At 55.5% G+C, this 19,678-nt stretch overlaps 1 protein-coding gene across 4 annotated transcripts in view; it reads left to right on the top strand.

Annotated features, from left to right (window-relative positions):
* The window catches only part of SPSB1 (splA/ryanodine receptor domain and SOCS box containing 1), a 59,034-nt gene extending 41,978 nt beyond the window's left edge, over positions 1-17,056 (top strand). For 3 of the 4 annotated variants that reach the window (XM_081306021.1, XM_081306022.1, XM_081306023.1), the window contains exons 2-3: positions 8,404-9,243; positions 15,064-17,056. In XM_081306021.1, coding sequence (XP_081162147.1) covers positions 8,550-9,243; positions 15,064-15,191 — 822 coding nt within the window. In that variant the 5' untranslated portion in view covers positions 8,404-8,549 and the 3' untranslated portion in view covers positions 15,192-17,056. The remainder of the gene's footprint in view (positions 1-8,403; positions 9,244-15,063) is intronic. The other variant, XM_081306020.1, reaches the window with a different exon arrangement.
* The last annotated feature ends 2,622 nt before the right edge of the window (positions 17,057-19,678 follow it).

Here is a 19,678-nt window from a genome sequence, read left to right as displayed (position 1 = left end):
CCTGGAAGTGTGATCTCCGGGGAGCAGCCCGCGTCCCTTCCCACCATGGCTGCGTTAGGGGTCCCCTGCCTCTGCGCTAACCTAAGGAAGGGGTCAGCCTGATGGAATCTGTGAGTTTCGAGCATGTGTGGCTTCAGGGGCTTTTTCCCTGTGGAGGGACGCCTGCCCGTGCCCACTGTGCCCACTGCCTCCCAGCTGCCGTCGGAGGGGCTGAGCGACTCCTGCTGCCCCTGAGATCACAGGACCACGTGGGCCTTGGTGTTTCCCGGCTGAGTGTGCTCTGGCACTTGGCGTTCAAGTTCTATGCTTTCAGGTGTCCCCTGGTATGAAGGGGGAGGAGGGGGGCAGGGAGCTGCATGCATTATGCTCCAGCTGTATGCCTGACCCTGTGTCAGGAGCTTTAGTTACGAACTCTGTGCTGAAATCATGAATGCCATCCTTCTTCCCTCTAGCGCCCCCCAGGTGGTTTGCGGGTATCCACCTGGGCGTGCAGAGGGTGAGGTGCACCTCAGAGCCAGGTGTGGGCTAGTTGCTCCCAAGAGCTTTGGTCCTCCCCGTGTCCTCCTCCTCTCTCTCCTGCTCCAAGAGTCCACTTCCAAAAGTGACCTTCATCATGGTGAGAGGCTTAGCTGCCCAAAGCTTGGGACTGGTCAGGCACCTTGTTTGCCAGGGGCTGCCTTCATGTGGGGCTGTGGCTGACTTGGCACCTGCCCAGGCCTCCTTCTCTCTGGCCAGGCAGCTCTGAGAGTAAGGTCTGCAGGAGGCCAGGCAGGAGTGAGGCCAAGTCTCCTGGGCACCTGCTTCCCCAGGGAGCCACCCCCAGCAGCTCCTGGAGGTCAGCTACCTGCTCCCAGCTTTCCTGCTTCTGCTCTTTGGGGTGTCCAGGTCCCGTGTGGACCAGGAAGGCCCAATCTGTGACAGACACCTACCCGCCTCCTGGCCAGGTGGGGTAGGTGGTCCTCAGTCTAGACTCTTCCCTGGGCCTCGAGGCAGACCTGCAGCTGTCTAGGTGAACTTCCTACAGGGTGGGAGGCCTCAGGAATAGGCTTCTCACCCCCAGGAGCCACAGCCTGTGTCCCCCCCCCCCCCCCCGCTCTAACTAGGTTGCCACTGTGGCGTCTTATTTCAATATCAGTCTCTGTATGAATTTCACACTGGTTTCCCATGGGCATGGCTCAACCGATTCGAGCCCTTTCTGAAAGTTCGGTGAGTAATCTGGGTCCTTCTGTAGGTGTTTGTGGCAGGTGCATTTTTGGTCTGTTGAGGTCAGAGGCTAGAGCACCGTGTGGAATTTTCTCTCCAAAATCATTTGTCAGAACTTTGCAGAAGGGTCCAATCTTTTTTTTTTTTTTTCATTGATTCTGGGAGCAGAGACTTATCTCCTGGGTGGCTGGGGCAGGGTGAGGTTTGCAACCAGGTGGCAGAATCCTGCTGGTGGTGGTCCCTTTGCCAGGGGCTCTGGCCCCGAGCACTCCCAGGAAGGCCCGAGAGAGTGCTGAGCCCTGATCAGCAGGCAGAGCCCGGGCTACGCTCTGATCTAATAACAGATTGCTCAGGACGTTTCTCTTGCAAAATCCTGGCTGCGACCGCGGTTGCGAGAGGCGAGGCGGAGAAGTGTCTTTGATCTTCAGGTGAAAGGAGGCCTTATGTAGGTCACCTTGTCCCACATCCTGAATTTCATTCTTTCCCCTCTTGTGTCAAAACAATGGTTTCACTGTTCTGGGGTCAGGTGCAACGAGGGGGAACTGAGTTCAGGAGGTGGATATGTGTCTGCGGCGCTCTGGTGGCCCTCCTGGGCACCCCCTGCCTACCCTGCCCAGTGCTTCCCCTCACCCTGGGTGTCTCCAACCAAGTCGTCAAATGACAAAAAGGAAAGGGTGATCTTCAGCAGAGGTAGGGCTCCCGGGACGGTTGATCTGCAAACCCATCGGGGACCTTGAGGTCCTAGGGTTGTGGCCTCGCGGAAGCAGGTGCTGGGAGACTGTCCTATTGAGCAGTGTTGAAAGCCTGGCCCCCTCCAACCTCTCTCCAGGCCCTCAATCTTCTGTGGCGCCTGAGCAGTGGGCGTCCGTGCCAGAGCAGCCTGGGCAGGCCTTCACCCAGTGCCAAGCTGAGGTACAGCCACCTGGCCGGGCTGTGGGACCAACAGCTGTGTTTAGGGCCCGTGGAGACAGACAGCTGCCCGCTCTGTACTGGACAAATGAGGTTTGTCATTTCAAGATGGTGCAACCCTAAGTCTTAGGAGAAATCATTGTAGAAATAACGTTCCTCTTTGGGTGGCCTCGTAGCTTTCCAAAGGTTCTGCCCCTTTACTTTAAATGCCTTCTGCCCATGGCAGGCTCTGGCTGTGTGTGGTCTTGGGGAAGCCTGCAAGGTGGTCACTTAAGCATCTACCCTGTGCTAGCTTTGTAAGAGGTGACATAGATGGAGGGTCTAGGAGTTGCTTTGGGGACAACTTGTTGTTATAAATAAAGTGGATTAAGTCAATGTTTTCAGCCTCTGCTGAAATATCATTTTTGTGACAAAAGTAATGCATGCACTTATTCATTTGTTTATTTATACTGGAGATTGACCCTGGGATGCTCTGTCACTGAGCTCCACCCCCAGTCCTTTTTATTTTTTATTTTGAGACAGGATCTCACTAGTTGCTGAGGCTGGCCTCAAACTTGAGAGCCTCCTGCCTCAGCCTCCTGAGTGGTGAGAATGAGGGGCTGCCTCATTGTCCCCCTGGGCTGTGCAGTTCCCGCTGTGGATGAGGTGGGACTCACGCTGCCCTGAGCATCCTCCTCCACGCGTCCTTATGCGGACCTGTGGGGTTTGTAGACAAGATTCTGGAAAAAGTGACTGCTGGGTGTTCAACATCTGGACACGGGGCATCAAGGCACCAAGGAGCTTGTTCCAGACGGCTGCTCCCTACCCCTGATCAGGAAGGCTCCCCCACAGCCTGTGACTCTCAGGTGTTTAACTCACAGCACCCCCTGTGCGCTCACCCCTCAGTGGTCCCACACCAAGCTCCGCGTCCCCCTCTAACTTGGGGTGAAGCAGCCAGCCAGTGTACCCCACCGTATGTCCAGGTGGTCTTTCCTGTCCCCAGCCCCCTCCCTCTGCCATGAGATGGCTGGCTTAGACCATCCCAGGCTGTGGGTAGGACCGGTGCCCTTGGCCTGCGCAGGTCTAGGACCCCCAACGGTGCCCTCTGGGTATGATTGTGCCCCTGGCCCTCCGTACCTCCTTCCTTTTCACCTGTCACTTGCTCATCGCCCCCCCCCCCCGCCATCCTGCGGGGAGAGGAGCCCACCTGGAGGAGCCCAAGAGACTGGAAGGGGTTGGCTTGTGAACTTCTCCCTTCCCACTGAGAGCTGTGGCCAGCAAGCCTCTCTGAAGCAGGCCTCCCCTGGAGTAGCAGTGCTGGGCCCCCTGGGCCGAGACCATCTTAAGTGGCTGTTGCAGCCGGCAGTGGGGGGACAAGGCCCTGGGGAGTCACTTCCTTAGAAGCCAGGCTGTCTACCACTGTGGACTTGTGGCTCTGCTGGGTTCTTAGCACCTTGCCACCCCACCCCTGACCACCACTGGGGACTCTGGGTTGAAGGCTTTTGCTCATGAACTGACCTGTGACCCCAGTCAAGACAGTGTGTGGGGCAGGGGGTGTGGGCAGGCCAGCCACAGGGCCTAGGTGGGCCGGTGAAAGCAGCCAGCTTGATTCCACTGTGAATGCTCTCCGCCTGCCCCGCTCCACCCTCCGTGCCCGCCTTCAACACTGGGGACCTGTCTCCCCTCTTCACCCCCAGGTGTGGTGGCAGGCAGAGCAGCCGGTGTCAAGGGGGAGCTGTGACCAGAGAGCAGAGAGACAGGGAGGGTGAGAGGCAGAGGCCCCATGCACACCCCACCTGTAGACCGGGGTCACCCCCAGACCCTCGTCAAGGTGCGCTAACTCGACCCCACAGCACTGCCAAGGGAGAGGGCGCACGGGTCCATCGGGGAAGCTCCCCGAGGATCGCCTGAGTGGCTCTCCCGACGCACAGTCCCACCACGGGCGTTGGCTTCGGAACGTAGACCCCAGGGAGAGGCAGCTCTGGGTCATGACTCACGACTGACAGCCCATTGTGTGAAGGAGCCTTTCTCCCAGGCTCCCAGCCCACCCTTTGATGGCTATTTTTCTACCCTGACCCTTTTGATCTTGGCTCTAATCTGATTTTACCTGTAGAAAAGTGCTGGTGGGAGTTCCTGGCCCAGAATGTCTGCCCATCTTCCTGCCACCCCGTGAGCGTGACGGACCTGCCGTCAGAGTTCCTGCTCACGCACGTGCACACACACACACACTCACACACTCATATACACACTCACACACACACACTCACACACACACTCACCCCACCAGGAATCTGATCATCTCAGTCCGAGACGGCAAAGAGGAGGAGTGGGCAGTGTCCTCTGAGGGGACAGCTGGTCACTGTGAGAGAGTGCCTTCTGGGATTTAAAACTTCTGCTAAGGGAGTGAGGAGCAGGAGCCGCTGGCCAGCAGCCCCACAGCCACTGCCCATCACTCTCTGTGTGGCACACGTGTGCCCGTCAGGTGCACGTGCAGGCACATGGCGTGTGTGTGTGTGTGTGTGTGTGTACATGAAGGCATGTACAGGTGCACAAAGCTCATGGGTCAGGTGACAGCACAGCTGTCTCTGTCCTCTGCTGTCACATTCCAGCCCTGCACACTGCACACCCTTTGTGGTTTGGCTTCTCCAGGGTGGGGACGAGGCTGAGTCCTCCCACCTCTCGGAGACTTGTCATGGGTTCGCTCGGTGACCAGGTCCTGGCACTCCTCTGGCACCTCTAGGTTCTGTGAGGCTGGTGCTTCTGCATTTGCTTCTCAGAACAGCAGGAAACAGGTGATCCCAGGGCTGAGCTGCCCCCTTCCTGCCAGCAGTTTGGTCCTCATGCTGGACTCCCTCCTGGCCCAGGGGAGCTATCTCGGCCCAGTGTGAGCAGGAGCTGTAAGGCCCAGTGACATCCCTGTCACTCAGCAGCTGTGGGTGCTGCACGCCACCCCCATCCTGAGCTCCACATCCAGGTGTTTTGGTACAGGGGTTAGAAGCTACGCACAGGTTTAGAACAGGAGTCAGCAGACAGCGCTGTGCCCAATCCAGCCTGCTGTGTGTTTTCTTAAAGTTTTATTAGGACCTGGCCACACCATTATTTACATGTTGTCTGGAAAGCCCAAAATAGTTGCAATCTGGCCATGCACAGAGGGAGTCTGCTGAGCCTTGATTTAGAAGAGACCTTAATCGTGGTCTGTTCAAGCCCAGAACTCCATGCCCTTGGGTCATGGCCAAAAGGCAGTGTCTGCCTGCTGGGCCAGGTGTAGTGATCAGGAACACAGGTTAGCAGTGATCTTTGTTCAGTGAATGGAGCACATTCTAGAAAATAAGAACAAAAGCAAAATGCACCAGGCCCTCTCTGGAACATTGTCTCTGCTGAGTTTTAGGCAAGCCTGTGACCCACAGGTGACATCCAAAGTACAGACAAACCAGTGGACACTCAGAAAAGTCAAAGGCGAATTCTAGTTGGTGTCCACCACCATTGTGCTGCATGGCTTTGGGAGCCTCGGGAGGCAGGGCCAGGGAGGTGCCCTGCCAGCCTGCAGTCCTCGGAGGGAGGCAAGTGGTGAGCTGTGCTCCTGGGGACTCCCAGGAAGGGGGCGTCAAAGTTGTATTGGGCTGGGCCAGGCTCTGACTTCCACACCTTCCACAGACCCTTCCATGCTCCAGTGGCAGAGCTGGTAGCTCATGGAGAGGGTCTGGCCACAGAGAGCACATCTCGCCCGACAGAGAAAACTCGCTGGCCTCCAGTCTAGCTAAACCCGGGTTCCCTGTGTGCCCAGGCCCAGGTCGTCCCCCCACCCACTTCCCTGCCGTGTTGGGAGGCCTCTCCCCTTCGCTTCCTCTCCCAGCATCTCCTCTTCACTCCCACTGTCCCTGTGTAGGTGTTGGGGGATGGGGTCCCCATCAGTGAGATTTTCCAGAAAGTTCCTTCCTGCTGTGATGATGGAGCTGGCAGAGGCCATGGGCTGCTTGGCTGCAAGAAGTGGTGAAATCCATTCTCTTAGGACATCAGTTCCCTCCCCCGCCGCCTCCCAGGGATCTGACCTCTGTGGTGAGCTGACCCAAGGACATGGAGGTCACTGGCCACCCATCAGAGAGTTGTCTGGACAGAGTTTTAGGGCGGTACCTCTGGGCCCTTCTTATTGAGCTCTGACTTTGAGAGACACCTCTGATGGCCTCCCCAGCTCTGCACCCTGTTCCAGTGGGGACTGGGGAGGAGTTGGGTGGGGGGCACTCAGGGAAGGCTGAGGTCTAGTTTGCTGCCCCCAGCCTCCTCTTCAATCCCTCCTGTCCCTGTGTATGTGTCGCAGGGTCCTCCATCAGTGAGATTGGCCAGAAAGTTCCTTCCTGCTGTGACGATGGAGCTGACAAGGTCTTAGGCAGCAAAATCCCATTTCTGCACCCAAACCCAGCCTCTCCCTGCTGAAAGCTTGAAATGGGGATTGTCTTTGGAGACTCAATAGTCAGAGGCCTGGTGTCCACAGATCTTTTGGAATGGGGCAGTCCCTCGGCTGCAGAGAGGGACATCTCAGCTCTGTACTGGCCTGGCCAATATCGGACACAGGCCCTAGCCTGTCTCTGAAGAGATGACCATGCCTCTAGCATGGAGGGAGCCCTCTGTCTCACACCCAGAAAGGAAGGTGACAAATGCCACCTGCTCACAGGATAAGGGCCCCTGAGCACCCAGCATTCACATGGAATGTTCTACAGAGAGGGAGTCTACAGGAGGCCCGGCCACCCTGAGGCTGTGGCCCCACCCCGTCTCTCCCCAGCTGAGAGGAAGGCGGCTCAGTTCGGTCCCACCACAGACCCTGCCCACCTGCTGGCCCTGCCGTTCTGGGGCTAAACAGGAGGCCATTACTCTATGGTACCCAGATGTCCCTGTGTCTGGCAGCCTCCCCGACATAGACCTTTTGTGTTCTCTTTGTCCCCTGTCTTCAGGAACCTTAGTGCTTCTTGGGACAAATGACCCAGTGTGACCCTGTCCCCAGGGGCCAAGTTCAATGGCCTCCACCCAGCTTCCTTGAACTCTTGTTGTTAAGTTGATCCCTCCCCACCTTGTCCGGTTGATCCTAGGCTCCTGAAGAGATGACCGTGCCTCTGTGGTCATCTCCCAAACCCAGTGGCAAACATCCCTCCCAGAGGCCAGGGAGGTCTTATTTATTCCTTTATTCATTCATTCTAATCAGTTATACCTGGCAGCAGAGTGCTCTTCAACTCAAGGAGGGTTTTGATGGTAGAAAGAACCTGGCTTTCGAGTGAGGCCCAGGAGCCCAGCAGGGCAGGTGATCTGCCCTCATCTGAGGCCAGACACTGAGAGGTGGGGACGTCCTGCCCTCCTGCTGCTCTTCCTGGGCTGCGGGGTCGGGGGGATGACAGGAACAGATGCAGTGAGATCTCTGTGTCCCCTGAGGAATCCAGGGGACAGTGAAGCCCGAGAGGGAGGAGAGCCCCCGGAGTCGGACTTCCTCCCAGTAGGCCATTGAGACCTGAAGTGTGACATGTTGGCTTCTAGCTGAAGGGCGGGCGGACAAGAGAGGCGCTGGTCTTCTAGGTGTTAGCCCCAGACTCGGGGGAGGGGGTGAAGGTAAGGCTGCCCCTCAGCTGAATGGGGACCTGCCCCAGGCCCTTGAGAAGAGCATCGCTGGCTCCTCATTCTGGGTGGGACAAGACCCGTTGGGGGGTTGCTGCAAACTTAGGGGTGCCAGGAGCCTCTGGGGTCCTTCCCACCCAGTGCACACACATGCCCCAGGTTGAGTTTCTGGTCTACGTCCTGGTTCCTTCCCAGGCTGTCCGTTCAAGGCACCTAGCTGTATTGGAGGAGAGAGGGGAAGGCTGGGATTTGGTGTCTTCTACAGTCTCTGTTGCTCCTTGGGCTCTGCTGTCCCTTCTCTGCAGCGAGGCAAGGACAGAACGCCTCCCTTCGTTTTGACCATGAAGGTGCCCACTGCATCATGGCCGGCTCTGGGCTGTGTTGCCTGGGGCTTCCGCCCCCTGAGACCCTGATGATGTCCTTGGGGGTGTCCTCTGATTGTCTCAGACTGACCCAACACATTGAGAATGGTGTCGGCCTTCAAGTCCAATCTCCGTGCAGACCGCAGGGCACGGAGCCCCTTCCCTTTGTGACAGCATAGCCCCGGGAACAGGGGACATTTCATTCTGTGCCAAGGCTGCCCCTGGTCAGGTGTGAGGGGAGCCCGGCGCCAGGCCCTGGGACACGTTGGCACGGGCCTGCTCTCCTAGGTAACTTTCCGTTCACCCCGCGCTGCTGCTCACCCGGCCTCCTGTTTTTCTTTCCATTCATTAGACGCCACGGAATGCTCCACAACGTGCGGAGGTCTCCTAGCAACCTTCCTTAGGAATTCTGCCTGGCCCCGGTTAGAAGAGTGAGCTGAGGCCCGGAGATTGATGAGTTTGCCCTGGGAGCCAGCGAGAAGGTGAAACCAGGCGAACATGGGTCAGAAGGTCACCGGAGGGATCAAGACTGTGGACATGCGGGACCCCACATACCGGCCCCTGAAGCAGGAGCTCCAGGGCCTGGATTACTGCAAGCCCACCCGGCTGGACCTGCTGCTGGACATGCCCCCCGTGTCCTACGACGTCCAGCTGCTCCACTCCTGGAACAACAACGACCGCTCACTCAACGTCTTTGTGAAGGAGGACGACAAGCTGATCTTCCACCGGCATCCGGTGGCCCAGAGCACAGATGCCATCAGGGGCAAAGTCGGGTACACGCGCGGGCTGCACGTGTGGCAGATCACGTGGGCCATGAGACAGCGGGGCACACATGCCGTCGTGGGGGTGGCCACAGCTGACGCCCCCCTGCACTCCGTGGGGTACACGACCCTCGTGGGGAATAACCACGAGTCCTGGGGCTGGGACTTGGGGCGGAACCGGCTCTACCATGACGGCAAGAACCAGCCGAGCAAAACGTACCCGGCCTTTCTGGAGCCGGACGAGACGTTCATTGTCCCTGACTCCTTCCTTGTGGCCTTGGACATGGATGACGGGACCCTGAGCTTCATTGTGGATGGACAGTACATGGGAGTGGCTTTTCGGGGACTCAAGGGCAAAAAACTGTATCCTGTAGTGAGCGCCGTCTGGGGCCACTGTGAGATCCGTATGCGCTACTTGAACGGACTCGATCGTAAGTGTTTCCTGCTTTGTAGGAGGCAGTACCCTCCCCATGCCCCTGTGGTCCCATCTGGGCTTGGGCTACAAGTTTATGCAGCTGTTGGGCCTAAAGTGTTTTTAAGTAGATGTCCTCATGTATTCAGACCCTCAAAGGCCACTCTTACCTGCATCTGGTTCCATGAGAAACTCTAGCCTGACTTTGCTAAATCATCTGGCATTGCATGATGGATGGCTGGATGGATGAATGAATGAAGAGTGGGTGGATGGATGGATAGGTGGACAGACAGATGGAATGAGTGGATGAATGGATCGGTCGATGAACAAGTGGATGGATGGAATGAATGGGTGGATGGATGGATGGATGAAGGGATGTATAGATAGGTGAATGGATGGGATGCGTGGATGGATGGATGGATGTTGGTTGGTCGAATGGATGATGACTAGATGGATGGGTGATGGATGAACAAATAGATGGATGAATGATCTTTGTTTATCTTTGATTATCCTGCCTCTGGGTTTGATCTGCAGTTGACCAAACTCCAGCATGGTAGCCAGCATATTATTGAGTTGGGATTTGCAACCTTGGGGGTGCTAGGCCCTCTCAGATAAATGAAAACCATTGGCCTCTGTCACTCTTCAGACAAATTTTGGGTTTTTCTCTCCTGGTGCTAGAGGCTCTTTTCAGACACTGTCCCAAGAGTGGCGCGTTCATTCACGGTGTCAGCAGACTGGGGGAGGAGTGTGTGGATTAGAAACAGGCAGCAGCAACAGCAGGTTCTGCCTGCTCTTTTGGAAAGGGGAGTGGCTTTTGTTGGACTGTGTGAAAATAGTTTGTGTGTGGTGGGAGGCGGAGGGCTCTGTGTCTGCCTGGCGAGGTGCCTGGGCTAGCAGGAGGTCCTGGCATTCCAGAACTGTCTGCCCCACGCTGGGCCCCACGCTGGGCTCTTTGCCTCGCAGGTCCCTTCTGCCTGCGTATCCCACCTCTGGAAAGGAGTGGGTCAGAAAGCTCCATCTGCCCCGTGGGATGACTGTCTTTAAGAGCAGGTTTGGCCTGACACCCTGAATCCTAGCCCTGCCCTACAAGCCAAGTGGGCAGTGGGCAAGGCCCCCCTGAGGTTAAGGGCATTTGCTTGACCATCTCACAGACTCCAAAACTGCAGGTTCTCCTGATCGTCGTCGTCCTCCTCCCCCTCTGCCACCACCCACTTCACTCTTTGGAAAATACTGAAATGGGGAGGGTGGTCAGGCGTGAACTAACTCTGAGGGCTTTCTCTTTGAAAGCCTCTCCTCCGCTCTGTCTCTGGATCCTCCCTTCTGGCTTTGTCTGAGGAGGGACAGGGAGCTGACAGCCAAATGGGGCAGCATGTCTGCGTGCGGGCTCCCCCGTTGCTCCATCCTCACCTGAGCAGTGCCCTGAGGTCATGGCATTCCCAGCAGGGAGGCCGGGTGTGCCTCCAGCAGGGGACTCCTGAGGAATTCACCTGAGACCTGCACTAGGGAACCACCATCTCCCCAGGTGACAGAAATGAGCAGCACAAGTCCACAACCAAATCTGTCCCTTGAGTGATGGTAAAGGAGCTGAGATGGCCAGGGATTGGGAGCCCTGGGCATATGCTGCCAGCACTTAAGATCTTGGGGATCCCTGGCCCTTGGGCCAGCCTCCATCCTCCCAGCAGAGAGGTGCCATGGAGCTAGCGAGGTTAAGGTCCATTCTGTACCAGATGAGGGGAGCCTACCCTCACAGCCTGGCCACCAAGACTATTGGTCCCTCTGGAAACAGGCCTGCCGATACTGTCACAAGTCCTGTGAGCCACACAGCTTTGCTGTCTGTGTGTCCTTGCACTAGGACAGAATACAGACCTGGAGCACCGGGAGGGGTCTGGGCCTGTGAGTCCTGGTGATATAGGCACAGCTCAGAGTTCTGCTGACACAGTCCCCGAGGCCCAGACACATGTCCTCTGACTAGGTGATGCTTATCCTGCATCTATTGGGAAGTTGAAAATGTTTGTAATTTTTCTTGATTGAAAAATTTTAGGGATTGGGGGAAGGAGAGAATGGGCATGTGTGATTGGGTACTGTACCTGTGAGCTGGAATCTGCATGGAGACTCCAACCGTCACACCAGGACACTCTTGGTCAGTGATGAGGAGGCTTCCTCCACCCATATGCAGATGCAGACTGAGGCACTGCCAGGGCCTTTGGCTTCCTATCTTCCCCAATCCTGGCCAGACACAGTTGACTGGAGGATCCAAATGGGAACATAGACGTACATGGTCAGAACACCAAGGGTGGGGCATCATCAGCCCCACTGCAGGACTGGGGTAGGGTGAGGAGCCATGTGTTGGAGCCACCAGCATTGACCTGCTTAAACAGATGCCCCAGGGGCTGGAGTATGGGGAGCAGTGGCTCATGTCTTGTGTAGAAATGGACAGTAGTGGCAGCCATGACAGTTGACGGGGTGAGAGGTGACCAGCATTGGGCCGGGTGGGAGCTGTGAAGGTGGTGAGGACAGGACTGTTAACTGGTGAGATGGAGAAGCCAGAAGATGGAGTAGGCTGAGGGGCCAAAGCTAAATTGAGAAGTTCCTTCAGTACATCCTGATGGCCTACAAGCCTGGAGTCTGGGACAAGGATCAGGGAAGAGTCACCAATGCACCGAAGGCATTTAGAGCTGTGCTCTCCCACACCTCTCATTCATTCCTTTAGCCCATGGACCAGGTACAGAATTGCACTCTTGCAGTGTGAGTTGGGTCCACGTCTCCCAGAGAACCGTGAGAGTCACGGCTGGGGCTCCGAATGGCGCCAGTTCAAATAGGCCATCAGGTGGCCTTTTCTCATCGCCGTGCAGTAGTTGGCTCCTGGGCTCCTCCAGGTTCTTGACCTTCGGGTCCCTGAAGTGGGACCTGATTTGCTTTCTTATTTCTTTGCTGCATGTTCATCCACTATCAGTCTCTCTCGTTCGTGTCACTTGTTAAAATGAACTAGTATCTTAGCCTCTGGGGAATGGGCATAGGACCAGGGGCCCTAGTCAACATGACAGTGCCCACCAGCATGGTGGACTTTCAGTGGGCACCTGGGCTTGTGGATGGAGCTGGATACAAGGCTCACAGCCCACAGTCAAAGGTCCTGAAGTGGGGGAGACCTTCTGGGATTGGTGCTGACACCAAATTGGTAGGAGGGACATTTCTCCAAGGCACAGTGCCCACATCCATTTCTGTGGCCAGTGTGTTTTGTCTCCGTCCAGCCTTTGAAGATAGATCACCACCCTGTGCACCGTTGTTTTGCTTCCTGCCTGTGACATCAGGGAGGTGTGACGTGTTTGTGTACTTGTGGCCCCAGAGAGTAGACCCATCCACGGGATGCCTGGGTGACTCTGGCATATTTTCAGCTCATAATAAACGTCACCATAGCCATTAACTGCCCCTCTGTAGCCAGTCCAGGAAGATCCCACAGCCCCTTCCCACACAGCAGGAACCCCCACACCCCACTGCTGCCCTGTGGGGTAGAACGAGGTAGCTGCTGGGTCCTCTTGGAGTCTTTGGCTCTCAGACTGTGGTCCCCCAACTTTGGTTTCCCTGTCTGTAGGTCAGGGCCACAGTCCCCATAAGATAGACCATGGGTGCTCCATACCCCATGCCTGTTGCTGGTGCTACAATGTCACCCAGGCCTCTGCTGCACATTGCTCCACAGGGATATTCGTGAGGTGACCTGGAACCCGTCTAGCCAAGAGGGTGGCCATGGAGCATCCTCCCAGCCCTTGCTCTGCAGCCTGGCAGAGAACCTGGGCCACAGTCAGTGGCTCTTCATGCTTTCTCAAGTGCCTTCAGACACTAGGGGAAGCCCCCGTCCCCCTAGTGGGAGCCAATCTGCGTCCTCCAGGGAGGAGACTCAGGCTCTTTGGACCTCTCGAGGGGCAGATGGAAGGCTCTGGGCAGCCATGGGTATGCACTCTTGAATTGCACCCTGCACCATGCAGAAGGGCTTCCTCTCAATGGCCACGCCCCAGCCAAGAGCTGCCGCGAAGCACTTCAGGTTTTCAGGGTCTTGGCTGGACAAGGCTTTGGTCTGGATTCCCTGTCTTAGGACAGGGAAAGTCATGGGCTCCAAGTCTTGTTGTGTGCAAGGGGGAATGAGAAGCCAGGTCCCGAGTGTCCTGGGTGTAGACTGAGTAGGCAGGTGAGGTTGGAGGGGTCCTTGGTCCTGAAGGATAGAGGGTCACTTAGTTCAACCTCCTGGTCTGGGCAGGGCTCCTGGATTTCATCCTGAGCTGTCCAGGAAAAGCCCCGGTTCAAAGCTTTCCATCAACAATGTTCACCATCTCGGTTCTTCTGTCTAGCTGTAGCCGTAGCTGCCTGTAGGAAGGGGAAGAGCAACTAGGGCTTTCCTTCAAAGTCTGGAATTTAGTAAGTGCATTATCCAGCCTAAGATTTACTCTGTTTCAATAAAAGCCTCATTGAGATATAATTTGCGTGCCATCTAGTCCAGCTACTGGAGTGTTCCGATCATAGTGTCTAGTGGTACAACCATGACCACAGTCAGCTCCAGAACATTCTCTTCACCCCAAAAAGAAGCTCCTACCCATCACTAGACTACTCCCATTTCCCCAGCCATAAGATTTGCCTTTCAACATTCAAGGCTTTTAATGTCACTTTAAAATTGAATTGCATTTATTTATTGTTCACAGAGCTGGGATCTGAACCCAGAGCCTGGCACATGCTAATAAGCACATGCTGTTCTGAGCTACACCCAGAATATTAATTAATATTTCTTAATATTAATTAAGAAATATTAATATTTCTTAATATTTTTAAGGCACATTGGTGAATATCAAAGGACTTTTAAAAATAAGAATACACTTTTTAATCAATGGAATTGAATTTTTTTTCCAGTTTTTTGGTCTGAACTTTATTTTACTCCCAAAGAAGGCTCACAGTCAAGGGGAGACCATGGACAATGCCTCAATCCATTCGTTTCTGCTCTTTCCACGCTCAGAACCCAGCAGGTGCCGAGCAGTTCCAGGTGTGCCCACCTGTGGCTGCTCTGGGGCAGAGAGCAGAGAGGGGCTGCCTTGGGGAGGCTGGGTGAGCCGAGCTGTCTGTGATCTCAGCAGCCTCGGGGGTTGCAAAGCTTGAGAAAGGGTGATTTTCAAACCCCTGAGATGCCAGCTGGCCAGGTCCTCCTCTGTAGCAAGGCAGGGCCTGGGCCATTTGGGAACTGAATGGAGACGATTCCAAAGGCTTTAGGGGTAGGTTCCCTTCCTTCTGGGTGTCTGCAGCGCCTCTGCCTGGGAAATACCCTGGTGGTGCCTGGGACGGTGCAGGGAAGTGGCCCCCACTGTCCTTGGGGCATTTATAGGTTCCCTGAGCCACCCTGTAGGGCAGAAAGAAGCCCCAGGACCTGGGGTTTCTGGGGTTCCAACCTGCCAGTGGGAGTGGCCAAACCCTGTGCTATCAGGCTGTGGGGGCAGCTGGCTGGAAAGGCTCCTCAGTGCCACCAAAGACAGGAACAGTACCCGTGGGGAACCCGGGGATGGCCTGGGTTCAAGTCCCAGCTCCGTCTCCGACAACCCAGGCAAGGTGTTTAGACTCTGTCCATTTCCTCTTCTCTAAAATGGGGATGATCATCATGGCATCTCTGTGATCGCACCTCTCATGGCAGCCATCAAAGGCACTGAATGAGTCAGTGTGGGCAGAGGACTTTGGAAGCTTCTAGGTTAGCTTCTCTGCACTTAGAAATCAGCCTTGCTATTCACTCATTGTAATGCTGTGAGCGAAGGTGGCCTCGTGCATGTGGACGCTGTCACTGACCTCCGGTTCTCTCTCTGGCTTTTCCCAGCGGAGCCCCTGCCGCTCATGGATCTCTGCCGTCGCTCAGTGCGCCTGGCCCTGGGGAAGGAGCGCCTGGGTGCCATCCCTGCGCTGCCGCTGCCTGCCGCCCTCAAGGCCTACCTCCTCTACCAGTGACGCTCTGCCCCAGGACTGCTGCCCGACCGCCACCTGGTGCCAACTCACTGAGCCACCGGGGCCACCGCACCCTGCGCCTGAGACCGCAGCCTGCGGCCACGGACAGAAGTGCCTACTCTTCCTCCTCGTCCTGGCTGCCTCTGCCAGACCTGGACAGATGCCGGCTGGGGCTCTTCTCCCCGTCCCCGGCGCTGGCAGGGGGGATCGCAGCCCCTCCTTGAATCCAGACGCAGAGAATAAACTCTACGAAAGCCACGTGGAGCGCCTGTCTGCTGGGGGGGTGCGTGGTTTGCTGTCCACACCTCTGGGGAAAGGCTGCAGCCCCCGGGGGTCCCAGGTGATGGAGCTGGCAGGAAGTGCCAGGGCTCAAGGGCAGATAGCAGGAGTGGGAAGGGCAGGGCCAGGCTGTGCACATGCAGCTCAGGATACCAGACGCCATGGACCCGAGGCAGAAGCCGAGGTTGGACCTGCCACAGGCAGATAAGCACCCAGCACCCATCCCTGTCAGCGCCCGTCCCCTGTATTTATTCTTTTAACCATAACAAAGGTCGTTTATTTATTCCATTTGGGAAGGAAACCTCGTTTCGGTCACCTCTCTGGCACGTTCTGTTGCCTTTCCCCCCAGCTGCTGCCTCCCCAGGATGTGTGTGTCGCACCTGTCCTTCCTGGGCCGTGCCCATGGCGTGGTGCCCTGGTGCTCAGGCACAGAGTGTCTCTGTTGTAGTTCCCTCGTTTCCTGAAGCTCCACACTGAGTCCTCAAGCAGGCCCCTCAGAGAGACTTAGCCTCACGTGCAATAGGAGTGTCTTAGGGAGCCCACCTGAGAGGGCTGTGCCGGTCCCCAGGTCCCCAGGTAGCCACTTACCTCTTGAGTTCATATATCATTGCACATGTTTGGATTTCTTTTGTTGTCTATGATTTTTTTTTTTTTTTTTTTGGTGTGGGTTTGATTTTGCATCTGCTTTTCTAGATGAGATTTCCCAAGTGCATCCTCAGAAGCTCTGTGTCCCAGAGGACCCCAGAATAAAGAAAAGGAGTGAGAGAGTCCCCACCCCTTAGAAGCCCCAGGCAGGGCAGGGTGGGGAGAGCAGACGTGGGGTCCACCTCACGAAGCCAGTGTGAACCTCTTCTCAGCACCTGCCTGGGCTCCAGGCCCACATGCAGGAGCTCCTCTCCCCCACGACCCCGAGGGTGGTGAAGGGTGGCCACAGCAGGATGCCTGTCCCCAGCAACGCCCCCATGTGGCGTCCCAGCACCTTTTTTCTTGAAACCAACTCCCTTGGAGTCTGAGCTCTGTTCTTTCTGCACAGGTACAATAGATGACTTTATTTGTTTGAAATGTTTAATATATATGCATATATATTTGTCCATAAGAATTATGTTTTAAGCAGCTGCTGTAGGGTACCTTTTTTAAAAAATAAAATTCTTCCAGTGGAGTTTATTTTTTAAAGCACAAAACTGGTGCCAAGACTGGGTGAGGAATGTAAATTACCCCCTGAATATTTGAGGGTTGTTGCTTTTTTTTTTTTTTTTCCTTTTGGGGAAGGGGACCTTAGCTGTCAGGCTCTTGAAGATTTCTCTGTTTCAGGGTGGGTCACATTCTGACACTCTTGCACATGACAGAGGTTCACTTGTACAGGTTCAAGCTTGCCTCCTTGACCAGCGTCCCCCAGGGGTGCTGATGGATGCGGGCTGTCTGCCTCCCTGGCCTTCACTCCCTGGGACCCTCCACCCACCTTTCTCTCCTCTCAGCCCAGAGCCTTGTGGCGTGTATAGTTTTGAAACTCCCGTTCTATTTTATGATGGTTCATAATAGCCAGTAACCTAATAAAAGAAAGTTTGTTAAAATAAGAAACCACTTCTGAATCTCTCCTTTGTGCTTTGCGGGAGGGGAAAAAGGCATGGCAGAGCCTGCTGGAGTCCAGTTCGCAACTCGGCCCATGGTTTTCCCTGCCACCTGCAAGGGAAGGATGCCAGCCAGAGCCTCAGGTGGAGGAGAGCCCTGGACGACAGCCCTAGGACACACCAGCCCCTTGCAGGAGTGTGTAGCCCGGCAGCCAAACAGAAGGGCACTTGCTGAGCCTACAAAGTGATTCCATGCACTGCAAGCGCCTCTGGCTCAGCTGCCTAGTTATGAAGCTCACCCGTGGGGGAAGCTGTCACAACCCCAGTGGGACCCAGTGTGGCGTCCTCAGACCCAGGCTCAGCACTCTGCAGAACTGCAGATCCTTACTTGTCTCTGTCCCCAGGGTCAGGTGTAGTGACGCTCCCTCGCCAAGCTCTTGCCTGTTGAAGCCATCCTGCCAATGCTGTGGACAGGGCCCTCTCTAGAAGGTCAGGGAAATTCTGCTTATTTGGAGGCTCAATGAGTGATATGTGAACAGTCAAAAAATGTACTAGATATGATCTCAAGTTGTCACTGTTTCAAAAAAAAAAAACCTGCAAGAGCCCCTCAGCTCACTGCAGGGACTTCTCACCTGCTGTGAGAAGTGGCTGGCTAAGGGCCCAAGGTCCCTAGGACCAAAGTGCTCTGTCCCTTCCTCTGAGCGCCTCCTTCCTCAGAACCCTGGCCTCAGGCCCGCCTGGAAGTGTCAGAATGCAGATTCCAGGGCACCTCCAGAGACAGGCAGATTCAGTGTTTCTGGGGCCAGGCCCAGGAATCTGTGCTGTCCCCAAACTCTCCAGGTGACCTTGCCCAAGACTGTCAGGACACCACACTTTGTGTCTGTGTCAGCTCTTTCTCTTGCAAAGTTGCTGGGTAAAGGGAAATTATTTCAGTGTGGTGGTGGTTTGGCTCAGGGACAAGCACATGAACTCCTGAGTCAGACCTGGGTTCAAACATTGGCTATGTGGCCTTGGACAAGCCTCCTACAAAAATGGCAGTTGTCAGTGTCCCAGTCTCCTAGGCTACTAACAAGGGGGATGTGAAGCTCTGGGAACAGGACCCAGGATACTGGAAAATTCACCAGCAAGTGTTTTAAAGACTCATGCTCTCCTGGAAAAATGTCACTTCCTGCATGGGGACTTCGACGTCGAGGATGGACCGAGCACTCCAGAGCCAAATTCCTGATAAATCTTCTTTTTCCTAGGTAAAGACTCCAAAGATCAAGGTGGATATTGGGGGAAGGAACCCCACAAGCCTGCCCCAGCTACGGGTGGAGGAAAGAGGTGGTTTCGAACTATTTTTAGGTCGGAGTTCATGTCTGGGTTGCAGTTAGAGCTCCAGCTTCCTTTGAAGGGGGTGGCAGGGGAGGAGTGGGGTCAGGCATGGGGGTGGGGGAGCACAAGGGGAATAAGGGCGTTTGTGCTGCCGGGAGACTTCTGGGGAGCAGGGTTTTGCACTGAAGGGAGCGGTATTAATAAAACCATCTGTGCAGACTTGGCCCATGTGGTTGCAATTAATCCCCTGCCTTCGCGCAGGTAGCTGACTCTCAGGGCTTGGCCATAGATGGGAAGACTCCTGTCTCTATCATCTGCCCACAGCCTCCCTCCTGCTCCTCGGCGGGATGAGGAATGTGGACTTTACTGAACCATAAACTATTCCGGGGGAGCTGGGGAGGGGGCCGAAGGCTGAGCAATTAGTTCACGCTCCAGTCCAGACACCCAAACATGGTTGGATTCCAGCTGCAAAGAATATTTGAAATAAATGAGCTGCCCAGGGCCAGGAGTTTGCTGTGTTTTCTGTCCGGGGCCATGGCAACCGGGGAGGAAATCATGAGCCTGGATTGGGCTGGAGGAGCAACAACTGATGTCCTGGCCCAGCAAGCCTGAGGAAGCCGCTCATGGCTCTCCTAGGGTTTCTCAGGACTTGGATGCTGGCAGGCGGGACTCGGTCTGATCATCCCCTGGTGCACTTGGACCTCGGTGTCCTCTTCTGAGCTCAGATTTTTTATTTTTATTTATTGATTTAAAGAAAAGAGAAAACCGGCTCTTCTGGGGAAGCCTTCTTCCTGGGCCAGGGATGAATGGACAAATAGGATATTCTCAGTGGACAAGTCCAGGCTGAGGGCAGCTGGCTGGGGGCAGATGACCTCTCTGACTGGGCCCTAGGTCTGTCTTTCCACCTGGCCCTGCCTACAGATTTTTCTGGATCTACTCTGGAGACAGAACGGCCTCCTTCAGCCTCCTCCCTTCCCCTGACAGCTTTTGGGGGTGGGCCCACGGCTATTGCTTAACATGTGTTTTGTACACACACAAAAGTAACGGGACCTATTTGAGGTTTCAGCCTGAAGTTCCCGGACACCCCTCATACTGGAACCAACAGGGAAATTTGGGGACCAAGCAAAATCCCAGGAAGCTTGATACACCATAGGTGGGGCCTGGAGATCTACATCTTTCCAAACCTGGTGATTCTGATGACATCGCCCCAGGGGTCCCCGGGGGCCCGGAATTATTTGCAGAGTTGAGCCCCTAAAGATCCCTCTGAGATTCCTCCACAGTCCTTTCAGATCTGCATGGGGCTGAGGCCCAGAGACCTTGGCAACCTCT

Source organism: Spermophilus citellus (assembly GCF_964194105.1).
Source record: "Spermophilus citellus genome assembly, chromosome: 9".
Classification (NCBI taxonomy): Eukaryota; Metazoa; Chordata; class Mammalia; order Rodentia; family Sciuridae; genus Spermophilus; species Spermophilus citellus.
Note: the sequence above shows the minus strand (reverse complement) of the source record. Positions and strands in the feature narration are given on the sequence as shown.